The 24514-nt window shown below is 35.3% G+C and overlaps 1 protein-coding gene across 8 annotated transcripts in view; it reads left to right on the forward strand.

Moving 5' to 3' along the window:
- The window catches only part of Cadps2 (calcium dependent secretion activator 2), a 546589-nt gene that overhangs the window by 503010 nt on the left and 19065 nt on the right, over positions 1 to 24514 (forward strand). For all 8 annotated transcript variants that reach the window (XM_074064310.1, XM_074064333.1, XM_074064259.1 and 5 more), the window contains 3 exons: positions 6863 to 6946; positions 7050 to 7082; positions 19525 to 19632. In XM_074064310.1, coding sequence (XP_073920411.1) covers positions 6863 to 6946; positions 7050 to 7082; positions 19525 to 19632 — 225 coding nt within the window. The remainder of the gene's footprint in view (positions 1 to 6862; positions 6947 to 7049; positions 7083 to 19524; positions 19633 to 24514) is intronic.

Raw genomic sequence — 24514 nt, forward strand, 5'->3', positions numbered from 1 at the left:
GGTGGGTGTTTCCTCATCTGTAAAACAGTAGTATTTATTAGTATACAGTGTTTTTATTCATTATTATAAATTTTATTAATATAAAGAGTAGACTAGTGTTGTGATATGGTATTTGTTACTACTATTGTATATTGAGTTAATACAGATAAAGTCTTAGAATAATCATGCACACATTATAAGTACTATTTAAGTATTGAAGTTGTTATGGCTGGTCTGATTGTTGTTTTCCCCTATACACATATTTCCAGCATCTTCTTGTACATCTCCACAAATTCACCATCAATAAAAACACCCAAGTGCTTTTTGTTCTTCACTTACTGTCTCCATCAGTATCACTGATGACCCCATTGTTAAACAACTTCATCTTAGGATCCTTACCTTTCTAGAACCCTCTCAAGCTTCTCATACAAGAGGACACTGGGTCCTAATCAGTCCCCTAAACACACCCATTTCTGCCCCACTCCATTGCCTCTGGCCCTGACACCTTCCTCTAAACTCTTATCACTTCTCCATTTAAGTTCTTGCCTCACATATCTTCACCACGTTCCTCCCTCCCCATCATCTCTGCACCTAGAGTCCCTTTCTGAAGTACAAATTTGATCATTTCTTGCCAGTGCATCACACATTGTAGATATTCCCTATTGTTTATGCCATATTTCCTAAATCATACCTGCAGTATAATTAAGCAGTAGTAACTGCAGGCACCAGGGCCTGCTATAAAATGGTGCTTCACGGGTGGGGAAAAGCTGGTAGAATGTGCTAAGGACCTTAAAGTCTTTATCCTAAGAACAGAGGGAAGTCATGGAAGCTTTGAAGAGGAGAAGAATGGGGTAAGCTTTGCATTAGAAGAGTCATCTCCCTTCCCATAGCAAACAGATTGGGAAGGTGAAAGGCATTTAAATATACCATTAACTTGTTTTAGTAATGTGGAAAGGACATTAAGAATTACTCATAGGACTATGGCTTGAAGCATGGAGTAGACATTGCTATCGTTCAGTGATTCAGGTGCTCTAGAAGAGAAAGAGGGTTGGAAAGAAAGACCATATTGCAATTATTCAACACGTTGAGATTAAACTACCTTTGAGACATCTGAGGGAGGAGATGTCAAAGGAGGTATTTGGATATTTGGATCTGGGGTTCAGAGAAGGGAAAATATTAAAGTGATCATAAGATTTCAACAACTGAAAATAACACTGTGTCAGTATATGCTATTCTCAGGCCAAGGTACTGTAACTGGGGCCCCCATAGAAATATTAAAAATCAGTCTTAAAAGGTGTATGTGAAGGAGGAGGAGGAGGGGAGAGGGTGGGAACGGGGACCGGAGGGAGAAATCACCCAAACAATGTATGCACATGTGAATAAGTGAATAATAATAATAATAATAATAAAAAGGTGTATGTGGTGGGGAGACCAGAGGTGCTTCCAGCCAAAAGGGGACTTTTCACCTAGGAAAAATATGATAGGAGAATCACTAAATCTTGCCAAGGAAAGGGAAGTATATAACAAATTTTATACTTATTGTGATCCTTACATTAAAATTAATCAAATTGGCCAAACTGTGGGATAGTCAAAAGACCAAAATATAGCACCAATCAAAGCAAAGCTTCTCTGACTATGAAAATAAGGAAGCCTAGAACCCTACCTTGTACAGCCTCATTTCCCAAGGCAGGGCTGATCACCAGACTCCAGTCCCTTTATCCAGAAGGGGAAAAGAGTGGTAACTTCCCCCTCCAGTCCTATCCTCATTATATCCAGGTTGTACTGACCAGCCTGTGAAGCATTCCTTTGATGTTTGTTCCACACAGACACACTTGATGTGGGATCCAGTACCAGCCTGTGCAGGTAGCCAGCAAGATGAAGGGCAAACAGGGAACAGTAAATCAGGCCAAAGAGAATAGAATTCATTGTATGTAAGAAGAAAAACCCCTCAAATAATCAACAGAACCAAGAATAAGAAAATTGACAATTTTCATAATGCATTTCTACAACTGTCAATTCTAAGTGTGATTTAAAGACCTAAATCAACTTCCTAGATCCTCAATCATTAAAAAAGTGGGAGGGGCAGAAAAACATAAATACCTTCTCACTGAGTATATAGATACAATATATAGGTACATCCACAAATGCACACATACACACACACACACACATATCCTTTCTGATAACTTAGAATATTTTCCACTGAGATTCTTGTAAGAATAAGGTAGATGGAGAATAAATCTGACTTGACTGCCTACATGATGTAATGAAAATATCTTGCCAACTCAACCTGGTGAAATTAATTTTCCTAAATTTATTTATTGTTATTTGGATTCAGGCCATATATTCAGAAGGTACCTGCTCAAATCCAAGTATGTTCTTAAAAGTAACGACAAACACTATTAGGAGCCATTAGCAAAGAGGAAATAAAGAATAAGATAGGTCACTCTACTGGGGGAACAATGGGAAAAAATAGTGCAGAGTTCACTAACATCTGGGCTAGGTATACTGTTTAGGAAATTGTCTTTAGAGACTGAAGTACAAGATATTTTCTGAATAAACACATACTGTCAAACACTATCCATCTTTCGTGCAGCTGTCCATAATCTGGAAAAACCATTTAGAAGTAAGCTGGAACAAAACTTCAAAGTGGACTCACATTTGGAGAGGAAGGATGGAAAGAGACTTACTTAGAGGAGGGCACATTCTTCCAGTTCATGGTGCTTTGGCTCATGGGGGTTTTAATAATGCTAGCTAGCCCTGATCTTTGCAAACAAGAACACCACACCTACTAATGGATATCCCCAGTACCCAGTTTTTCTTTTTCTTTCTTTTTTTCATTATATCATTGTTGTACTGGGGGTACACTGACTTATTTTTTTGTGGTACTGGGGTTTGAACTCAGGGCCTGTACCTTGAGCCACTCCACCAGCCCTTTTTTATGAAAGGTTTTTTCGAGATAGGGTCTCGCGAACTATTTGCCAAGGCTGGCTTCAAACTGCCATCCTCCTGATCTCTGCCTCCTGAGTAGCTAGGATTACATGTGTGAGCCACCAGTGCCCAACGACATTGTAACATTTGCAAAAGTTCTTACAATATATCATAGTTAAATTCGCCCCCTCCATCATTCTACTTTATCCTCCCCTCATCCCATTTCTGAAATAGTTTTAACATGTCTCACTTTTCCGTTTGCATACATGAGTACATAATATTTCCACTACATTCAGCCTCTTTCTCCCTTTTCTTATTCCTCCCCCTGCCACTGGTACCATCCCCCAGTCTTATAGTCAGTCATATTATGACTATCCTTTGTGGAAGATTTTATAACTTACAGCATAATTGATGTAACTATCCCTGTTTACTTCATGAAATGTCACAGCTTGGAAAAGCAATAACTGTGTTCCTTGAACACATCAGTCTATAGGTGGACTCCTCCCATTGTATCTTAGAATTTATGGTTCTGCCTTCCTTCCATATGAGTCTTATCTCCTATTAAAATGATTTTTGTATCCTCTTAAAATTCAGCAGAAAATTTAAATCATCATTAAGTTAACCTGCCTTGTGGTACTGTTGTGTTTCATTCTACCAGTCATTTCACAGTACTTTCATCTTTAATTTCCTTGAGAGTGTATATCATAAGGCAAAGGCAGTAATTACCCAGACAGATTCTAGGTGTTAAATATTATTCAAACAAACCCTGTACATGTCATCCACAATAAAGAGCAAAGAAACAAAAGATTGCAGTGTTTCATTCCAACCCCAACACCCTCAAGAGAACAGAGATCACAAGGCAAATTCAGAAATATTTATATACTCCCTAAGCTGTACAGAGAAAGTTCACAAGAACCTGTTAAAGATGCAGCAATGAAACTCAGCATTTAACTGAATTTCTTTGGAATCTTGCTGTTTTCTGCAATTAAAAGCCAAGTGGAAAATATGTCATTATTAATCCTTATGTCAATAGAGTTAGGTTTCAAAGATAGCTCTTCCACCACCTGGGCCTCAACAACAATCCTACAAAGAAAACCTTCCTGTAGGAACTGTGTGGCTCATCTGGTTGATCCCCAAAGTGCAATCTCTTTAAGTCCTTAGAGTCTCTCCTGTATCATTCCTCCCTGGGGACTATTTGAGATAAGGAGGAACCCAAAGAAAGGCTTTCTGCTATTGTTGAGATGGAAGCAAAGAATGATGTGTGTGGCATGCTTGTAGCTGACCACAGTCTCACATATAGGACTTAACGTGTATATAACCCAATGATGCTGCATACTCTAAAGAAAAGACAAACCAGACAAGCTGGTAGATGCCCCAGTGGGGAAACTTCTGTCATAAATTCATCTACCAGTAGGCTTCCTAAGTATCATTTTATCTGTTCCATTTCTGCTGTCATGAAATCCAGCTCCCATATCTCCAAATCCTCCAGTTCAAGTCATTCTTTCCTTCCTCCAGTTTTGGTATAGTGTGTGCTCATCTGCACTGGCCCATAATAACTTCTGCCTTGTGCCATGCCCAGTTCTGTTCATGTCTGTCTCCTCCTCCAGTTTGTTTCTGAGAAGAAAAAGCTAAATCTCTTATATTTTTATATTTCCCATCTTAGGTGTCGATAATAATAACAAAATGACATTTATTGAACACTGCTTATTAGCTGGTATATTAAATATCATCTCATTTAATTGTTGCAGTTCTGTAGCCTGATGGTAAAGAATATGGGCTCTGGAGCAGGACCACCTGTGTTCAAAGCCTTTTTTCCTTGTTATCCATCAAATGACCTTGAAATAGGCAGGATTCCAGTGGTTGTCAGCCTCAACTCTCTTCATTGAATTAGATACATTTAAGAACCAAAGTTGTTACTGCTCCTTCTCACTAACAGTCCTAATTAATTTGTGTTTTAGATTTTTAGACAAATAAGTGGAGATTTAACTAATCACACAATGTACTTTTTTAATATTTCCTTAATATTTTGTCATCTTCACAGACTTCCACATAAATCTCTTCCACTGATCTTCATGCCATCCATATAAAGTGAACGGCATGATGTTTTTCTCCATTTTGCTCATGAGTTCAGTGAAGCAAAAGAGATCTTCTAGCCAGATAGTGACAGAGCTACAGTGTGATGCCACATCTACATCAATCCACAGGGCTCTTGCCAGTACCTTCCCTGTTGCACCATTCAGCAGTGTACACATGGACTCACTAGAAGGTACCAAGAACCAAGTGCTTTGCTAGAGCTTTCTATGCCTCAGGTTGTCTGGTAACCATAGCAATTGTCGCTCTCCTCATGGCAATGAGATCACCCAGCACACACTTACTCTCAAGATTTGAGTTACAGGAGATGAGGCATTTTCCATAGAGGGCCATTAAGTCTGGAATTCCCTTCCCCTGGTCTGACATAGCCCTGGAGTATTGGTCTTCTGGGTTTTTGCAAACCACATCAAGTTGAGTTAGGCAGTTGTGCTTGGTGAGAAATCCTAATGGGCAGGAAGAAAGGGCTAAATTAACTTTCAGTTGTGAGCAATTTGTAATTTTGTGTTTTTTGCTGCTTGTATCCCTTAGGATAGCTATTCAACTGAACATAATTCTCCTTCTTTAAAAATAAAAATTTAGTCTACAGTTCTCATGATTTTGTTTCTGTGTTCTTACATCATATCACGAATGATGTGATGGAGAAATCTACAGGGAAGTTTTTGTTTCTTTTGCATAAACTATTTTGCAGTAATTGATCAGCCATAGAAAACAGATTATCTCCTGTGCACTCCCGGTAAGCTCTGTGGTCACCAGAGACCAATAAGCTGTGTCCCTAGAACTATTATCACTTTGTTGAAGAAGCTGCTATGTGAACAAAAACCAGCCTTCGTTAATTTCCCTTTTCGTATTTAAAAAACCTTGTCAGAGTTTTCCCCTTGGGGTGTGTAATTTGTCAATAGTGCATATTATTTTAGTTCTGAAGAGGAAAGATATGGAGTAATATGTCCTTATTAGTTTCTCTAATTTATCCTTATGCTAGACATTAGTATGTTTTCAATGAATAAAATAAAATTTTTCCTTTTTTAATCTTGCAGTATGCCTTTTTTATTTTATAGCAATATAAAATTTTAGAAATCTAAAATGCTTTGAAGAGTAATTAGAATTCCACACCCTCTCCTCCCCTCTGAACACACGCATTGAATTGATGGAAGTAGTGAGACCTGAGATGTTCGAGCACTGGCCTGACCTCACCTAATTTGCAGTGACAGAATAGCAATATGTGTTCTGTCTAATGCTCTTCCTGCTGCACCCCACAGTGTGTGTATCTGCATATATCCCAAACTATTATGTGACTACTATGAAGGAGGTTGATCCTTAAATGACCCAATTAGAACTGGTTGATAATGCTTATTGCTGAAGTCAGATTTCATTCCAATGTTATAAGAGCCCTGAATGTTACACCTCCATTTCACTATCTGGTGTTTTTATTCACTCTCCTGTGTAGATGTAGAAAAAGTTAAGAGATGGTAAGTAATACATAATAAAAAGGAATTTGATTAAGCTTGAGTCTCATTGTTTATTGGCATCTACATTGAAGGTGAAAAATATTGTAAAGAATGGACTCATGAACATACAGCTACTTTTTAATGGTTTAAATTATCTCACATGTCTAGTAACTAAACTGCTATTACACATTATTTTTTATTTTAAAAATTGCATATTTTATTTCCAGCAATAGGAAAGGATCTTGGGGTTCATGCTCAGAATAAAAGAATAAACATTACAAGTTAGCCTGACCTCAGCTGTCAGTTTATTCATCATGGATTATGCCTTGGAAAAAAATGGTTCAGGAATTGGTGGCCCTGATATTGGATTGCATGCACAGATACATTCTAACTACTCACTATAAACTGTATTACAGTTTGTTTCAGTGTTGGAAGGGGTGTTGTCTAAGCTGTCAAGGTATGATGAAGGCTCTTTCTTCTCATCCATTCTGTCATTCACTGTAAGTATTCAAATGAGTTTTCATGCTATCTTCTCACTGTTATCATAGCACTTCTATAGTGGTTAAGAAACTAATTCTCACAATTATCTTTTTCCCATTTAAGGTAAAAGCAGCTGCAAAATATGTTGATGTTCCTGTAAGTACTTTTTATCTGTCTTTTCAAACTATTTATAATTCTCCTTCCACCTAATAACTACAGTTCAACACAGGTTTATTTCAAATCTTTAAACCAGTGCCATTCCCTTAGGGAGTAGTTTATTTTCCTTAAGCAAGCATTAAACCTCATAACAAGGTGTGGCAAGATTATTTCAGTATATGTTTTTGTTGTTCTTGGAAGCTGTTAAAAGATCAGGTCATCATGAGAACATGAAACTGGAGTTACAAAGGAAAGTTACAGCACTTTAGGATGGGACAGAAAATGCCTCACACTGTAAGAAAAAAATGCTTGCTGTCCTTTCCCTTTAAATGAAACATTTCTTGTAAGAGGTAAAGATAGTAATGAGGATGAGTCTGTTAAATCAAAGAATTTGTTTTCTAAATACTAGAGTGTTGCAGATCAATAGTTGTTTATTTTAGCATTTTGTTTTCCATGAAGTTCTTGGAAAATAATACATGTCCTATAAATTTGTTCAAACTTAAGAGGCTATAAGTAAAAATCATGAAACTTACTTAGCTCTGATGAAAAAACTCATGGTAACCATTTAGTATAGAATTTTTAGCTGATCATTGCATCAAATTAATTTTGGCTTTAAATTCAAACACACACACATACACGATCAAGGTCTAAGGTGCTCTGTGTAGTCATGTATTTTGCCTATGTATCAGTTTTCAAAAATTTGAACACAGTGAGCATAACTTAAAATTTAAGACCTGATGGAATATAGTTCATCTCTCTGCAACTGAGGGTTGTCACATCTCTAGTTCACCATTATGTCTGTTAGCAGTTTTTCTGCTGGCAAACCTTGAGTATCAGTTGCAGGTGGCTATTATTTTTAGAATACATAGCAACATTTTTGTCCCCAGCATTATTGCTGTTGAAATCATAAATGAACATTTTTTTTCTTTTTCTTTTATTATTCATATGTGCATACAAGGCTTGGGTCATTTCTCCCCCCTGTCCCCACCCCCTCCCTTACCACCCACTCCGCCCCCTTCCTCTCCCCCCCACCCCCTCAATACCCAGCAGAAACTATTTTGCCCTTATTTCTAATTTTGTTGTAGAGAGAGTATAAGCCATAATAGGAAGGAACAAGGGTTTTTGCTGGTTGAGATAAGGATAGCTATACAGGGCATTGACTCACATTGATTTCCTGTGCGTGTGTGTTACCTTCTAGGTTAATTCTTTTTGATCTAACCTTTTCTCTAGTTCCTGGTCCCCTTCTCCTATTGGCCTCAGTTGCTTTTAAGGTATCTGCTTTTAGATGAAAGGTCCTGAGCATTCCTACCTTCCATGGGGTTAGTTTGGAACAGTATTTTTTTTTTTTATTTTTAAGATTACTCATAAAGAAGTCTTCAGATAGTGCATGTACCTAGAATGAAAGAATCAGTACTGGGCAATAAACAGAATTAATCATACATACAGGGTCCTGCAAAGCAACAGCACAAAAACCAAGGAGGAAGAATTAAAGGGAAGGTTTTAGAATTTATGTCTTCAGAATGAGACAAGTAACTATGTATACATTTGAACTCCACTGAACTCCTAACATCTTAAGATAAGTTTGAGTTTTATTTTGAATTACAAGTGCAATGAGATGCCATAATTATTCATGTTCTAAGGATTTTGAAGTTCTTTGTTTGACTCTACTAGATTTGTTATCCTGATAGAATTTCAAAGTGCAGAAAGGCAAAAAATGCTTCCTTCACTCTTCTTTTCAATGCAAAAAAACCCTCTTCTAACATCCTTCACCAAGATTCATTTGGACTCTGTTTAATTACTTCAGTGATCATGGACTCACTGCCAGGCAGTCTACTCTTAAATATAATCAGTTGAAGTTCTGTACCATTGTGAATTCTACTGTTAATCTTGGTTGAAATCCTTCTTCCGCATGATAGTTCTTCAAATATGTGATGCTACTTATCATGCCTCTTCTTCCGAGGAGATAGGGTGACTATTCAAATGAACTCTTAATTTTTAGATTAAACATCCTCAATTTCTTCACTAAACCCACTAATTATTTTTTTAATTTTTTGTTATTCATTTATTCACATTTGCGTACATTGTTTGGGTCATTTCTCCACCCAGCTCCCCTCCCCCACCCCCTCCCTCCCTCCCCACCTGGCTTCCAGGCAGAACCTGTTCTGCCCTTGTCTCTAATTTTGTTGAAGAGAAGACATAAGCATAATAAGGAAGACAAAGCGTTTTTACTAGTTGAGTTAAGGATAGCTATACAGAGAGATTCCTAGCATTGCTTTCAAATACATATGTGTTACAACCCAAATTGATTCATCTCTAACTGATCTTTACACTGGTTCCTGATCCCCTTCTAGTGTTAACTTCTGTTGCATTAGGGTTTCTGTATTAATTCCTCTGGAGTGGGGACATCAAACACTTTTATATTTTGGATTTTCTACCTATTCCCATATCTCCCATATGTGCGCACCCCTTGTCATGTGATCCAAGCCCAACCACATCGCTGCATTTGCCCTAGATCTAAAGTCCGCTTATGAGGGAGAACATACGATTTTTGGTCTTCTGAGCCTGGCTAACCTCACTCAGAATGATGTTCTCCAGTTCTATCCATTTACCTGCAAATGATAAGATTTCATTCTTCTTCATGGCTAAATAAAATTCCATTGTGTATAAATACCACATTTTCTTGATCCATTCATCAGTAGTGGGGTATCTTGGCTGTTTCAATAACTTGGCTATTGTGAATAGCACTACAATAAACATGGGTGTATAGGTGCCTTTGGAGTAACCTGTGTCACATTCCTTTGGTATGTCCCCAGGAGTGGGATTGCTGGATCATATGGCAGGTCTATGTTCAGATTTTTAGAAGCCTCCAAATTTTTTTCCAGAGTGGTTACACCAGCTTGCATTCCCACCAGCAGTGTACAAGGGTTCCTTTTTCCCCACATTCTCTCCAACACATGTTGTTGATGATATTTTTGATGATGGCTGTTCTAAGAGGGGTGAGGTGGAATCTTAGTGTTAAACCCACTAATTAAATATGTGCCTAACATGTACTGAGTGCTAGGCCATAGGAATACATAATGAAATTGCACATTTCTTGCCTTCAGTTGTTCACAATCTAGGAATGAGAGAGCATGGTAGACATACCATCGTGAGCACTGCTGTGACAGTCATAATGAGGCATTTCATCATGCCAACCACTGTATTAGATTTGTTTCAGTTTACCAAGGTCACTACTCAGTCAAGTTGTCCCTTGAACTACACCAAGATGTAGCCTGGTTATAACAGATTACCATAGGATGAGATTCCCCCTCAGATCTGGATATTAAACTTCTATTATTGATGCCCATAACTATTAACTTGAAAACTATGGGGTCCTGTTAGCTGTTACTCTTGTTTATACTCAAGGCCAACAAGTATGCCTCTCTGAAGCAGTCTCTTAAGGATTCTCATGAAAAAAAATGACAGTGACTTGCCTTTCTAGACCCACATGTAAAATCCAAAACTATAAAACTTCTAGAAGAAAATATATATTGCTCTAGGTTTACGATGATGAGTTTTTAGGTATAACACCAAAAACATAATCTATGAAAAAATGATAATTTAGGCTTAAAAAGTGATAAGTATACTACTCTGCACTATTAAAATATTGAAAAGACAAGCCACAAAATATTTTCAAAACACATGTGTGATTAAGGACATGTCTCCAAATTGTTCATAGAACTCAGTGCTTTATAATGAGAAAACAATTTTTAAATGGGCAAAAGATCTGAACAGATGCTGCAATAAAGAATACACACAAATATCAAATAAATCCATGAAAGGATACTCAGTACCATTTGTCATTATGGAAATGTAAAGTGAAACAAGGAGAACCACGGCTACAATCTATCACTCTTTGAGTTCTTGATGTCTGTCTAAAACCCTTTCAAGAGACAAGAGCCCAAAATGGTCCCAAGAACATTGATGAGAAGATCAAGAGCTAGAAAAAATTCCATAGACAGAAGTCATTACCTTCTTATGACATTGTCACTTGTTAGAAATTGTTTTAAAAGCAAAGAAATAAAGTGAAAATTTCTATGAAGTGAAAATTATCTGTCAAATTAGGTGATATTCCTATTGTAAAAAAGAAGTTGGAATTCATGTTCCCAAAACATACTCAACTGAAATAATTTCAGTACCTCTAAAGATGCATTATAAGAGTTAACAAGAGAAAATAAATCAAGCATTTAAATTGCATGTTACTAACATAGTCTTTTGTATCTGTGTATTTTATACTTTTCATGGTACTTCTTTATGAAAGAAAAAATCATGCATAAAAGAAAAAACACCAACGTATTCCTAAACGGAAATAAATGCTAGTGTCTCAGCTTCTTGGCAAAGGAGTTAGTGGTATCCTTCATGCTAGCTTTCTGACCCATTGATGAGCTGTGACATTTAGGATCATTTGATTAAACAGCCTTTATCTTGGAGAATGCTGTTGGCGTTATACAAATAATGACTCCATCATCAAGCACTGGAATATTCATGTTGGCCAAGACCTCAAACATACTTAAGAATAAAAAGTTTTTAAAGCCAGACCTGGATGGGCATGAGTCTGTCCCAGTAGTAACTTAGGAGAGGGGAAACCAGAGCTGAGAAGAAGATCCAGTTTGTTAAATACAAGACCAAGGAATGATCACATTGGCTTTATAGAGAGGTGCGCTAGACTAAAACCCAAAAATTAGTAGTGTAGAAATATTATACTAACAACAAAAATTGACCTGTCTATATGATAGGTGTAGCTGAAAGCAATGTATGTTAAAAAGTTGTGTGAAAAATTATGTGAGACAATAATGTGGAATACTTGCTTTTAAAAAGCAGGTAGGATGGATCTGTACAGGCTCAATCAAGCTGAGGAGCCAGACTGCCTATGTTTGAATCTATACTCCTTCACTTTGCTTTATATCAGTGTGACCTTGGGTACCAATTTCTTTGTCTATTAAGTGGAGATATAATTATACCTCTTACAGGCCTATTATGAATAAGCATTTTTCGGGGTTCCTGGAATGCAATTAGTGCCCAATAAGTGTTAGTTATTATTGCATAATAGTGTTGACTATAAAATAAAATCCAGTGTCCAGATTCTAGAAAATAAACATTCATCAATCATACTGGTATTACAGTATACAAATCTCATAATTCTTTTAAGAATGACACATCCTTTTTACTCCCTTCTATAGAAAGCAGCAAGGATAGTTAAGGGTCCCAACATAGAACCCTGTCCCTTTATCTGGAAATAATGGCTCATGAAGCATAAAAGGAACTCTGATGGTTACTCTAGAAAGAGGAAAGAAAAATCTAAGAAAAAGGGTAGCCAAGTTAAATATCACTATTCTCTTATCTTCTTGGTAATTGTTTCACCTATTATAATACTTGTCAAATATTTATAATCTTTGAACTCCCCAAAATGTGGCTTGAACCTATCTCTAAACTGTACAGACTCAGCGTGAACTCCAGAATCCAAGTTCAAGTCCCTGCTTTGCCCACTGTTAGCTACCTGATCTGTGGGCTTCCATTTTCCCATCTTTGCAACCAGAAAAATTGTATAATCCTGTGCTGTTTCCTACATTAGGCTCTTATGAAGACTCATTCACATGTTAACGTGGGCATGCTTTGTTAATTTGTTAATCACAATTGAAATAGATGGCATTGTTGTTGCTTCTGTTTGGAGTGATGCTTCCTGCTCCCCTGCTTTCCTCTGCAGGTTCACCCCTACTTCAGAACATGACCATTTTCTAAAAGAAAGACCAGATGTCTTTCACAAAGTGAACAATGAGATTTCTTTTCATTACTTTTCTTTTTTTTTTAATTTTAGGATAGGAAACACCTTGCACATATCAATGATGACTTTTAAACGTATAATGGGTCAGTTCAATGGCACTGGTCTCCTTCTTACTTTGCTTACTTGCTTCTGATATTGTTTATTACTTGGATAAGGTCACCTGAATACTCAATGCTTTACGTCAGAGTGAGAGGCAGGCAGGACTTGGGGAACGGAACTCCTGTCCACTGGGACACACTTACTGGGAGAGAGATGTATGTGCACACCAGGACCAGACTCAGAGTCTCATGTTGGGACTGAGCAGAGGAGCTGTGTGTTATGTTTCTTGAGGAGTGCTTTTGCTCTTGTCTTGACTCTCTTGTTTGCCCATTTAACTGTCTCTCACATGAGGCCAATCTGTGACCTGCCTCTGGACATTGACATTCTAGCCTCCTCAGACCTTGCTTAGTGCACAATGCAGAAAGTTCCAGTTGGATTAAGTAAATCAGAGTACCAGTCCATGTAAACCTTAAAAGTTAAAAATGAAATAATATCACAGCATTTTAATGTCACTTCTTCAAATCTTCATGTAATTTTTATAAGTGATACTAAACACCTGCAGATAGGTAAGGGGAAAGTTAATGGATAATATTGTAAAGTGAAAGAGTTAGTACCTTTGTTATCATTATATCACTTACAATGAATATAATAGTTTGAAGCTCATGTTTTAATAAACATATTTTTGCACATTGCTTCTTTGGTGCTACTGTATCAGCAACTAGCCCTCCAAATGAACTATTAGTGATCCTTATTATAGATAAGAAATAGCAAGAAAATACTAGATACTCATAGCATCAAATGGAGAAGGCACAGTAAGTCCATATATCTCAGCTGAAGAGCAACCTGTCTCCTTTTCCTTGAGTATTTCAGGATGTCTTAAGCTATCATCCCATATTCCTTTTAATATTTAAAATAACCTCCTTTTGGAAGGATTTTCCCCAGAGATTCAACAAAAATGTTTGAACATACAGGTGTCTGTATCAACTGTTTCTAGACTTATGAATGTATAAATTATGTTGCCCCATAGAGGAAATAACGTAAAACATTCATTGGAATGTAAAGAATGAAAGCAATATGACTGCCTAAGTTATAAGAGCATTAATTATAGCAGACTCTGATGTCAGATACTCTCTTAGCATTGTGGAAGGGTTCTACCTTTACAGACTGTTCAGGTCACAGACAGAATGCCTTATTCAGAGCAAGAACTCTGAAGTAATGGAGTTTCTCCCTTAGAAATGCAGGACTGAATCAAATGTACATACTTCAAACGTACCTATTCCATGTTCCAAGTCTGAAAGATGTTTTCCAAAGCATGTGCAGTGCTATTATCTTTAATTTTAAATTTTCTACTTCTCAATTTGGAATCAAAATCAATTACATAATAATGTTAATGGAATTTAACAAAATTAACAAAGAAAAAATGACTCATTGTCACCTCATTCTCAAGACAGTGGTTTGGAATTTTTCTAAATGAGAATTTTTCACTGTTTTTAAAAAAAATAAAAAATCTTTAAAAACTCATATCCTTATTAATTACCTTGTTTAAATGTCTTTCTCCTCTGCCCCCTTTTTTTATAAACTATTCCTTTTCCCAGCAGGCTTATATAAGTTGGCATCCATCTAGTTTGAAGGCTTCAACTCTTCTGTATTTCCTTTTGTCTTTCTACAGAAGTACAGCATCATTCTACTTGGTAGAAAACTTGATAAATAAATATATATATTTGTAATATAATTATCCTGAGTATGAATAAAAACCTATTTTTAAGTTTTTAAGAATATCCTTATTTAAACTACTTCAGATGCTTTTGAAAAGTCTTAGACTATTTTTACTCAGATGCAAAAATATGGAAATTGATATATAAATGCCAAAGTAATAAAGAACATATAAAACAAGGAAAATAAATATTCTTACTAACAATCCTTGAGATTGATTATGTGTTTGTAAAATTATGACCTATGAATTGGTTATAAATTATTACTAGGTTTTACTTGCTAGAACTAAGCTATAAAATGTCCCCACTATAGTTTCAAATTTAGAAGACATGCTCTGTCTTAAGCCTTATAGGATCCATCTTGTTAAATGATAACAAATAACTGGATGCAGGTATTTCATATTCAAAGTATGCAGATCATCCTAAATGAGGCTATCACAGTTTCATAATTCCTGATTATTTCTTCAAGGCAAGTTTTTCTAGGTTATAAGCAGTGCACTTTTAAATTAAGTCAGTTACACTGTAGCTTCTAGTTAATCTTTGAGACTAGAATAGTAGATTTAAAAATTTGTCTCCTTATTAAACAGGCAGCATGACAGTGTTTGTGTAGTGTATTGTTAACCTCCAATGGAAGGTTAAGCGGCTTCTTCTGTATCTAAATTCATTGCTGTGAAAAATGACGGCAGTGTTGCACCCACCTACCCCTGAATGGGGAAAGCAAAGACTTGCACCTGTGGAATTAGGTGTAACAGCAGGAAGTAAGAGCGTTTGCAGTATATAATTAACAAGGAATTTTTTTTTCTCTCTTTTTAAGCAGCGTATTCATCTTGCTAGGTTAACTGGTAATTAACGCTTGAAAAAATGTGCAGGAGTCTGCACCCTTGCTTAAACTCATTCACTCACTGACATATTCGATTACTTATGCAGCCGGTGTCAGAGGAACTCACCTGAAAATACTTCATCTCCTTCTATAGTTATTGATTTCTTTATGCTCATAAAGGGAGTTTTTAGATCTTCATGTCCCTTTACTATAACTTTGTTGACCAAAATCTGTTCTTTTCTGGTTAAAGTAATGTAAGAACTCTTAATTTGGAGCTGTTTACCTCAATAAGCAAGATGGAGAAGATGGTGTGTACTAAACTGAGAATCTCAGAGGTTTAAATGAGAGTATGAAAAAAAAACATTTATTCTCCCTAAATGGTACTTAATACATAGAGTGCTTGCTGTGTAGTTTTTAATTGTTATTTTCTTATATTCATTAAGAAAGCTATAATTTAATTACCAATATAGAAAAGATTCCTAAACATAGCTCTCTAGGATACAATGTTGAGAAAACTTACCCAAACCCATGGCTGTGGAAGTTTAGCAGATGAAGTTAGAGGCCCTCACTTGTACCAGAATGTGTAGCAATCTTCTGCCTCACAGTATGATTGTACACTACACACCCCAAAATATACCCAAAATTAGCAGTGTGCTTTATTTGGAATTTTTTTTAAGTACATTTCATTTCCTAATGATACCAGTTAATAATAGAATTAGTTGCAGTGACTTTCAAAGTGTGTAATTTTACTGCCATCAAACAAGAGTCTTAGCACAAAGGAGCACTGAACCAGTGATAATGTCTTCTACCCAAACACATTTGTACTGTACGTAAAAACTGTTTAAAAGGAAAATTACATCTTTTTCAGCAATTTATCAGTGATAATTACCCTTCATACACCAAATGAAGGATAAAGTGTTTTAAAGAACTATAATTCTAATTGGTAAATGTCACCAGCTGTTGCAGTTACTCTTACTTGTGTATATTCTTTTAATGATTATAGTCTCATGCTACAAGCTACATGAAAATATATTCACTAGGTGTGAAATTCCCATATGTCACAGTTTTAAGAATAGGTAAACAGCTCAAAGATAAAGGAAGAAATAATGCTAATGAGGAATGTAAGAATTCTAGGTTTTGATTTCTAGGCAAGTTGATCTTAATTTGCCAAAAGGGAAGAAAATGCAATTTCAGAAAAAAAGAAACAATTTGTTGAAACAAACTTTTAAATGAACATTACCTCACACACTAAACCAGAGGTTTTTCTTTTCTTAGAAAGTAATCACACTATCTCAACATGTAGTCTTCAGTATTATATCTCTTGCATCTGCCAGAAGGGAAGAGCATTTAGTTTTCTTTTAGGTTTAAACTGTAAAGTATTTATTGGTTTTAGATGGTGAAAGATCAACTGTTACTGGACAATGTTTCATGAAGTCTGTTGCTATCTTGGAAGTGATCAAGAAAACTGAAAATAAATTACCCAAGTGTCTATGGCAAGTACATAAAGTCATTCTTCCCAACTTCCTGGCCATAACTTCCTTTCCACTGAGTCTGGTGGATCAGGAGACTGACTGGATTAAACTTCTAAGCATAGTTTGTTTTGAAAGGGTTTGGGGAGGGGTTGAAACATGGTAGGAAGGCAAGCCTCTCATTTGTTTCTTCAATTCCCAGTTTAGCTGCCTGTACCCAATGCCTTGGTATTATGTGTTTCTTGGTATTATGTGCTTCTTGTTTCCAGACATCTGACTGAAACTCAGATGCTGAGCTAACTCACTATTAAGTGTAGAAAATTGTCCTCATGTCATTTTCATTATGTGGCATTATGCTTTCAGAATGTTCTCATTTTCAATGTTTTGACAAAGTTTGAGAGGCACATAGAGAAATACTTATCTTATGGATACCCCTCTAGAATCAATAGTAGTAATCTTTGTACAAACTACCCTGCTTCTTCACTCAAAAAAACTGATATATAACCATCCTCTCACAAAAAAAGAAAACAAGCTAGGTTTTTATTTATTAGCCTTATGGTTGTTTAATCTTTCAAACATGGGTTATGAGAATTATGCAGAAAAATAGTGAAAGAGTGAATTTGTTCAGTTGCCTACATTGGGTGTGGGCTGTATTAACTACATTATGTGTGTGTGCTCTTAAGGAGAGGGCAGTGAAGACATTTACATGAAAAGTTATTTCACATTTTAACTTACTTTAGTTACATTAGGATTATGCTGTGATGATCCCTGAATTTAGAAAGTAGCATATAATTCCCTTTTTGCTGAATATATGAACACCAAGAAATTGCAGTGATCCTTACTGCACAGAAATAACTTTCTAACAAAAGTTAACTTATTTTTATAGCTGGAATAAATAGCTTAATTCCAATACTATGCATTAAGAGATAGTAAATATAGTGCAAATATTGTGTACATGTGTGTATAAATGTCTTTTACTATTTTAGCAAATAGCTGTGCAAGAAGCTCAGCTTCTCTATTTGAGGAGCATTGTCAGTAAGAAAACACATTCAAATAGCAATATTCTCTATTCTCAGCTATTCCAATAGATGAAACGTTTTTACTTATACATAAAAAGAGATGGATAATTTTTTTATGGTCTATAATATATTCTTAAAAAAACAAAACAGTGGTCAAACCTTTCTATCATTTATAGAGAAGATGCTACCTGCCACTGTAGCATCACTTAGATGTATAACTTGATTTGATTTCCCAGAAGTAGTACTAGTGAAATGATCCATATCCTCTTTCACCTAATTTTCTCACAATATTCACTTTTGAAGGTGAGTCTGTGAGAAGGTTATAAGTACAACCTATGGACATGAGATGATGCAAACCTAACTGTCTTACTTGGTCATCAGTTCTACTCTTTTGTTCATTTTTTAGAAACAAATTAATTCAATGGAGTCTCAGCAGGTGTTTGTGTGAGAGTATGTGTGTGTGTAAATTGAGAGGCTGAATATTTATTTATTTATTTATTTATTTGTTTATTTATTTATTTATTTTGGTGATATTAGGGGTTGAACTCAAGGCCTCTCACTTGCTAGGCAGGTGCTCTACCACTTGAGTCATGCCCCAAGCCCTATTATTTTTGTTCTTACTAATGTTATCTCTAATCAAGTAACTTAATACCCAATTGTGAATCAACCCCAGGTGTAGATGATATCAATATATTCTTTTCATTAGTTAGTCTAGCTGTATGAAACTTGACAAAAAGCTAATGATAAGTTGAGAAGGAAGGGTCTTCAGCAGCCATTCTGGCTTTTATCCCTTCCCAGTACTGATTCTGTAGTCTCTGGCAAGAAAGAGTAATGTTAACCACCCTATCCTTTAACATTGGAAGATACCAAATATAGATAAGTGGAAAGTAAACTAATTCAGCAATTTGACTCTATGTAGGAGACTAATTTATATTCTCATTGCATTTCTAAAATAAGATTAACTCTTAAGACACTATTGATGATGAGTAAAAACAATAGGCAGTTCACAAAATGTTTTATGTTTGACTTCATAATACAAACCTTTCTTGATCAATAGCTTTCTAAGAATATTTTACTCAGTTTAATAAGAAAACATTCATTTTCCTCGAACACCCATAGTGGTCAAAAGAAGCAAGCCAAAGAAAACCAATATTTTAATATTATTGATAAACCAGGAAGAGGTGAAGAAAGGTAAATTGTACTTTCAACTAGGAAATAATAACTGCATTGAGAAGAATCTTGAAAAAATCCCATATTTATGCTGCTTAGCATATTGAAATTTCAAGATAGCCAAAATAACCATTAAAAACACAGTATCTACAAGCTTATAGCCATATATTTTAAGTGTTATAAAATAGTGAATATGACCTTAAGCACTGAACAATAATATACTGTTTTATTTACTTTAATTATGGAATTTACTAAAATACTCATTGTTGATTTGGTCTTGAGTACATTTAACTAGGATAATAATCCAAATTATCTTCCAGGATATATTAGATAATAATTTCACAAATGAGACCTGATATTGATTTATTCCCCATATCTTTCCCCCGCAACAGAAACCAGGAATGGATCTGGCAGACACCTATATTATGTTTGTTCGGCAAAACCAGGATATTCTTCGAGAAAAGGTCAATGAAGAAATGTATATAGAAAAGTTGTTTGATGTAAGTAACCACCCTTAGAAGGTATGCTGGCATTAAAGATATACTGCAAAGAGAAAAGTTGGGTTTTGATGGTTCATTTGCAAAGCAGATTCTCCTTTTCGATCCTGTTTTTCCTATACAGCTAAGATAGTGGTTAATGTTTATATTTCCTTGACTTGCAAGGAAAACCTTTCTTAGCTCCCTCTTCTGCATGCAAACTGACATCCTTAGAATGAGAGTCTCAAAAACCTTCTAGGACTCTTTTACCAAGCACAATGATTAGCAGCCCCCACAGTGTGAAGTTTCATTCCCTTTGCTTTTGCAGCCTTCTGTAACCAGAATAGTAATGGATTTGGTCTACGAAAGTTTTTGTAAGTCAATATATTCTTCCATTAAGCAAAGAAGTAAGCTTTAAGAAAGCCAAATATCTGCCATGGTGTTCTTATTGAACATTTTAATCTTGATTTTAAACTACTGATATATACTGAAAGACAGGACCTTCATCTGTACTAAGATCTTCATTTCGGCATAACAACTAGACATTAGAGATGTTAGATACCATGATCGTGGAGTTTTATTTATTGTGTATCTATAAAGGTAACTAAGAGAGCAGTCAATTTAAATAATAATTAATAATCAGTTCAAAGGAAATGGCCCTGGGCTTGACATATAACTTTGCATAACTCATCATAATGCTGATTCTGTAATGTGATATTTGCTTTGAAGTGTATTGATTTATGTACATATCTGCATTTTAGAAATGACTTTCTGGCAGTTTCATTTAATTATGCAAGTTACTGCAAATGTTTTCATAACAGCAATTCACGGGCTTCATAGTGACACTTCAGCTGTGGCAGTTACAGAAGGTCTCACTACATCATCATCTCCACCATGGTCTATCAGGCCAGTGTTCACTGTTTGTCAGATTGGGCAGTCAAAATGAATCTTATCTTTCTGACTTTATGTTCCCAGCCTCCACCTAGGCCATTTTACAATAAAAGTATCATCTGTTTTAATAAGCTAAGTGTTAATGTGTGTGAAAAGAATGATTTCCTAAAAGCTTTGATGCCCTGCAGGGGTAGAAAAATTATCATCCATCCAGCTGGCTCTTTTACAAAATACTGAAACCATATTAGCAACTTCTGCTTCCATTTGGTATTGCTCTAAATTTCCAAGCATATGTTTCATTTCCAAGTTCTCTTTTACTTTTCTGCTTATGTGGTGATTTTCAAAAATGTTGAACAAAAAAGGAAAGTTGGATTGATGTTATTTCTGTTATGTTTCTTCCTAGTATAGCTAAAGCACATATTCTTTGATGAAAATAATGTAGTACCATCCTGGAAATAGTCTACTCTAGATAGATTTTATAAGGGGAGGGGTATGGTTCCTTAGCAATTTTAATTATTTTTTGTCTTTGTGACCTATTCACAGCAAAGCTTAACCATTCTTGCTATTATTTCAAACCAAAGGGAGATTTTTTTTCACCTCAGAAATATTTCCCATTGTAACTCCTCCTTGTCATTTGCTGAACCTCTTTAAAAGACTATTTGGCAACAGTAACAATTGGGTCTAACTAAAGTAGATCCAAGGGGCCAACACTCAAATAATGCACTACTTTAATTGTCATAGTTATGTTTACTTTGCTTTTGATGCCTAATCATTTGATATAGCTGTGAGTTTACTTCCAAGCTATTCTGTTTTTGTTGTGAAAGTTTTGTCATTTCACATATCCTCAACAGAATATTGGACTTGTTATCCATAAAATAATTGTAATGTCCTTAAACACTCTAATATTTTTAAGTTGCACACTTTTATTACTTTAATTAAAAATAAAAATAGACCTTAATTCTATTGATATGTCATCAAGAATAACATGTATGAAGGGGTACCAAGAGCCCCTAATTAGCCAAGACTGAATTCGCCTCAATAACAGTTAGTAAATGAGAGGTTATCAAGTGTGTGTTGAAAGGTAAAGTAGAATGTGTATCTTAAGCAACAGATCATTACTGAGAGACATTATATAATTATTGGAAATCCACTTGGCTGGAGCTTAAAATAATACTGTTAGGTGTCAAGAAACAGTTGAAAATAATGACCCAAAATATACTGTTTACAACCTGAGCCTAATACAGATAAAAGATTGAAGAGAATGAACAATTGTATTCAGGCAGCATGACAAACTTTTGATATTCCAATTAGAGTACTTCCTATGTAAGTAAGTAAATGGATTCTCCTAAATTCAGATGCATAAGAACACATACACACACACACAAAACTGTTACAGTAGATTAACATGGAGTGGTTTTTAGCCAACTCAAGTAAAGAGCCAGGGGCTGTAGTTTCTGGTCATGCAATATGAGGGCTTAACTCTTAAAGAATGATGTTCTTTTTACCCACATAAAATTCACTTGGTTTTGGAAATATGATATCTAACACTATTTTATATGAAACAATTAATCTACAAGACATATATTTATCCTGTCCCCAACCCTTTGGAAAAGAATTCATGAGTTTTACTAAACACTCTTTTAGATGATGCCCTACCCATAGAAGAAGCTGCTAAAGTATCTGTAGAACTTTCCGTATGTACTTAGTGTATCCTTGGCCTCTAAAACTTTTTGGTCAGTTAAACTTCTGCATTGTCTATGATTTTTGTGGTGAAATATCACAGAGCCTTAAATAATGATAAAGGCCAAAAAGTGACCATTGCCCTAATTTATGCCAATCATTTTGTGACACCTAGCAATGAGAATGACAAAATTACCCATGTACAACCTACACAGCCATACACTATAATGAGATCTGCCTTGAGTTTTCTTGCTGTTCTGTTCTTGTTCCAGCCTCCATAGGTAAGCTAGTTTGTTTGTTAACCCCAATGTTCATAACAAGGAAGTAGCTTAAATCTATATTATCTTAAAAGCTATAAATAGGATCAACTTAGAGTTTTACATTGAATCTTGAAATATTAAAATTAAAAGTACCTATACAGATCAAAAAGTTAATATTAGGTCAAATTTGACAATGCTGTCTTTCACTCTCTAAGTGACTAAATTTACACAATATTTTCTGCTTAAAGTAGAAATAATTTCAAAAAAGTATAAATAAATGATGGCAGGCCCATGCTGTTAACAAAGAGAACTGAGTGTATGATAGATCCCTAATCTTCTCAAACTACCAAAATAATAATTCACGTAGCTGTTACTATTACTATTCCCTGGGTACCTCCGTATGCCAGGAAGTGTGCTGGGTGCTTTAGCTATATTATTTTCAAACCCCTGGCCAAGGTACTGTTATTCCTATTTTATCTTTATAGGTTAAAGAATCTTCCAAAGAAGTTAAATTAATTGTTAAGTGTCATCAAACTTTGAAATGGTGTTTCTCTTTAAAGTCCATTCATCAAAATCCAAACTGTCTTGATCATATCTCAGACTTACAAAATTTGAAATGATAAAATAGTGTTACGGGAAGAGCAGCAGACTAGAAACCCAGAAACCACAGTTCTGCCATCAGTTTTCTGCTGCCAATAACAACAACAACAACAAAAAGCTGAAGGGTTCTGTTTTGGGAACAATCTGTCTTACTCCAGTGTCCTTTTTGTAACATAAAACAACATTGCCATAAGTCTTTACAATTTGTATCAAATCAAAACCATCTTTACCTTGTCTGATCTCAATATAAAAGGATAACAAAGGTTTTCTAACTCTTGAATTTCATACTTAGTGCCACCTGTGTCTCTTCCTAGGCAGAGTGGCTGTTCATGCTCTCATATTTCATAGCATGGAGCAAAAGTCACAAGTGTCTGTGTCAGGAGAGAAGCTGGAGGCATTCCCAAAGAGTGTTGGTTCCCTGTTCTGGAAAGAGATGATGTGTCAGAAGACAAAACTGACTTCTACAGTAGCAACCATAGCAGCACCCTCTGTGCTCCTATATAAGGTCCAAGAATGTTACAAAGTACAGGCAACGAGGGCTAACTGGAGCACATCTTATTTTTCAAGATTAATACTAACTCTAACTCTGTAAGCTTTTATACATTTATTGGACATTGCCCATCTTAAATCCCTTTAAAACAATCTTGTTTTAGCTTTCATGTTGCTGAAGACACACCAGGGTGCAGTATCTAATTGATAAATCATGCAGATTAAAGATTCTCTTGTGTTATAAACTGATTAAATATTTAATTGTTGAGGAGTTTCATCTCTGAGTTTTTTTAATATTATAAAATGTCTTATAAAATTAAAAGTAATTCTTTAAATGATAATTAATCAGTTATATTTATCCAAACAGTGTTTCATAACGGATTAATTTATAAGGACTTTCCATGAAAAGAATTCTTGCTTTCTAATAAAGAAACTCTAAATTGAACATTTTGAGCAAAATCGACCTAAACTGCATAAATGTGTTTAGTAACCTATTTATGCTATGGTAAAAAGAAAAGAATGAGAATATTATAAGTGAATATGATTCTCAAAATAAAACTAATTTTGTACCTGTGTGCTCTTGTTTGTCTTTATGGGCGATGTGCTCAGAATTTTTAAATTTAGTTTTTCACATCAATGTCCAAACTTTTTGATACAAGAGTTTATCCTTGTTAATATCAACATTATTATTCTTAACTTATTTAAAGATTCAGTTTATTGCTATGTTTATTTTTCAAGAATAATTTAAATCAACAAAACATGGATAAGAGTAACTGTTATCCCAAGGGTAGTGCATGCCTGTATGCCTAGCTCTTGGGAGGCTGATGCTGAGTTTCTCAAGTAAAGCCTGGGCTACATAGTAAGACCCTTTCTCAAAAAAAAATAAACAAAACATTTTTTTTAAACAGTAACAATTAGATAATACTTTCTTTGCATAATATCTTTGGTCATCTGTAGTTACAATTGACAGTGTATGTTTTCAGTCA

The sequence above is a fragment of the Castor canadensis genome, chromosome 2, assembly GCF_047511655.1.
Source record: "Castor canadensis chromosome 2, mCasCan1.hap1v2, whole genome shotgun sequence".
Lineage (NCBI taxonomy): Eukaryota > Metazoa > Chordata > Mammalia > Rodentia > Castoridae > Castor > Castor canadensis.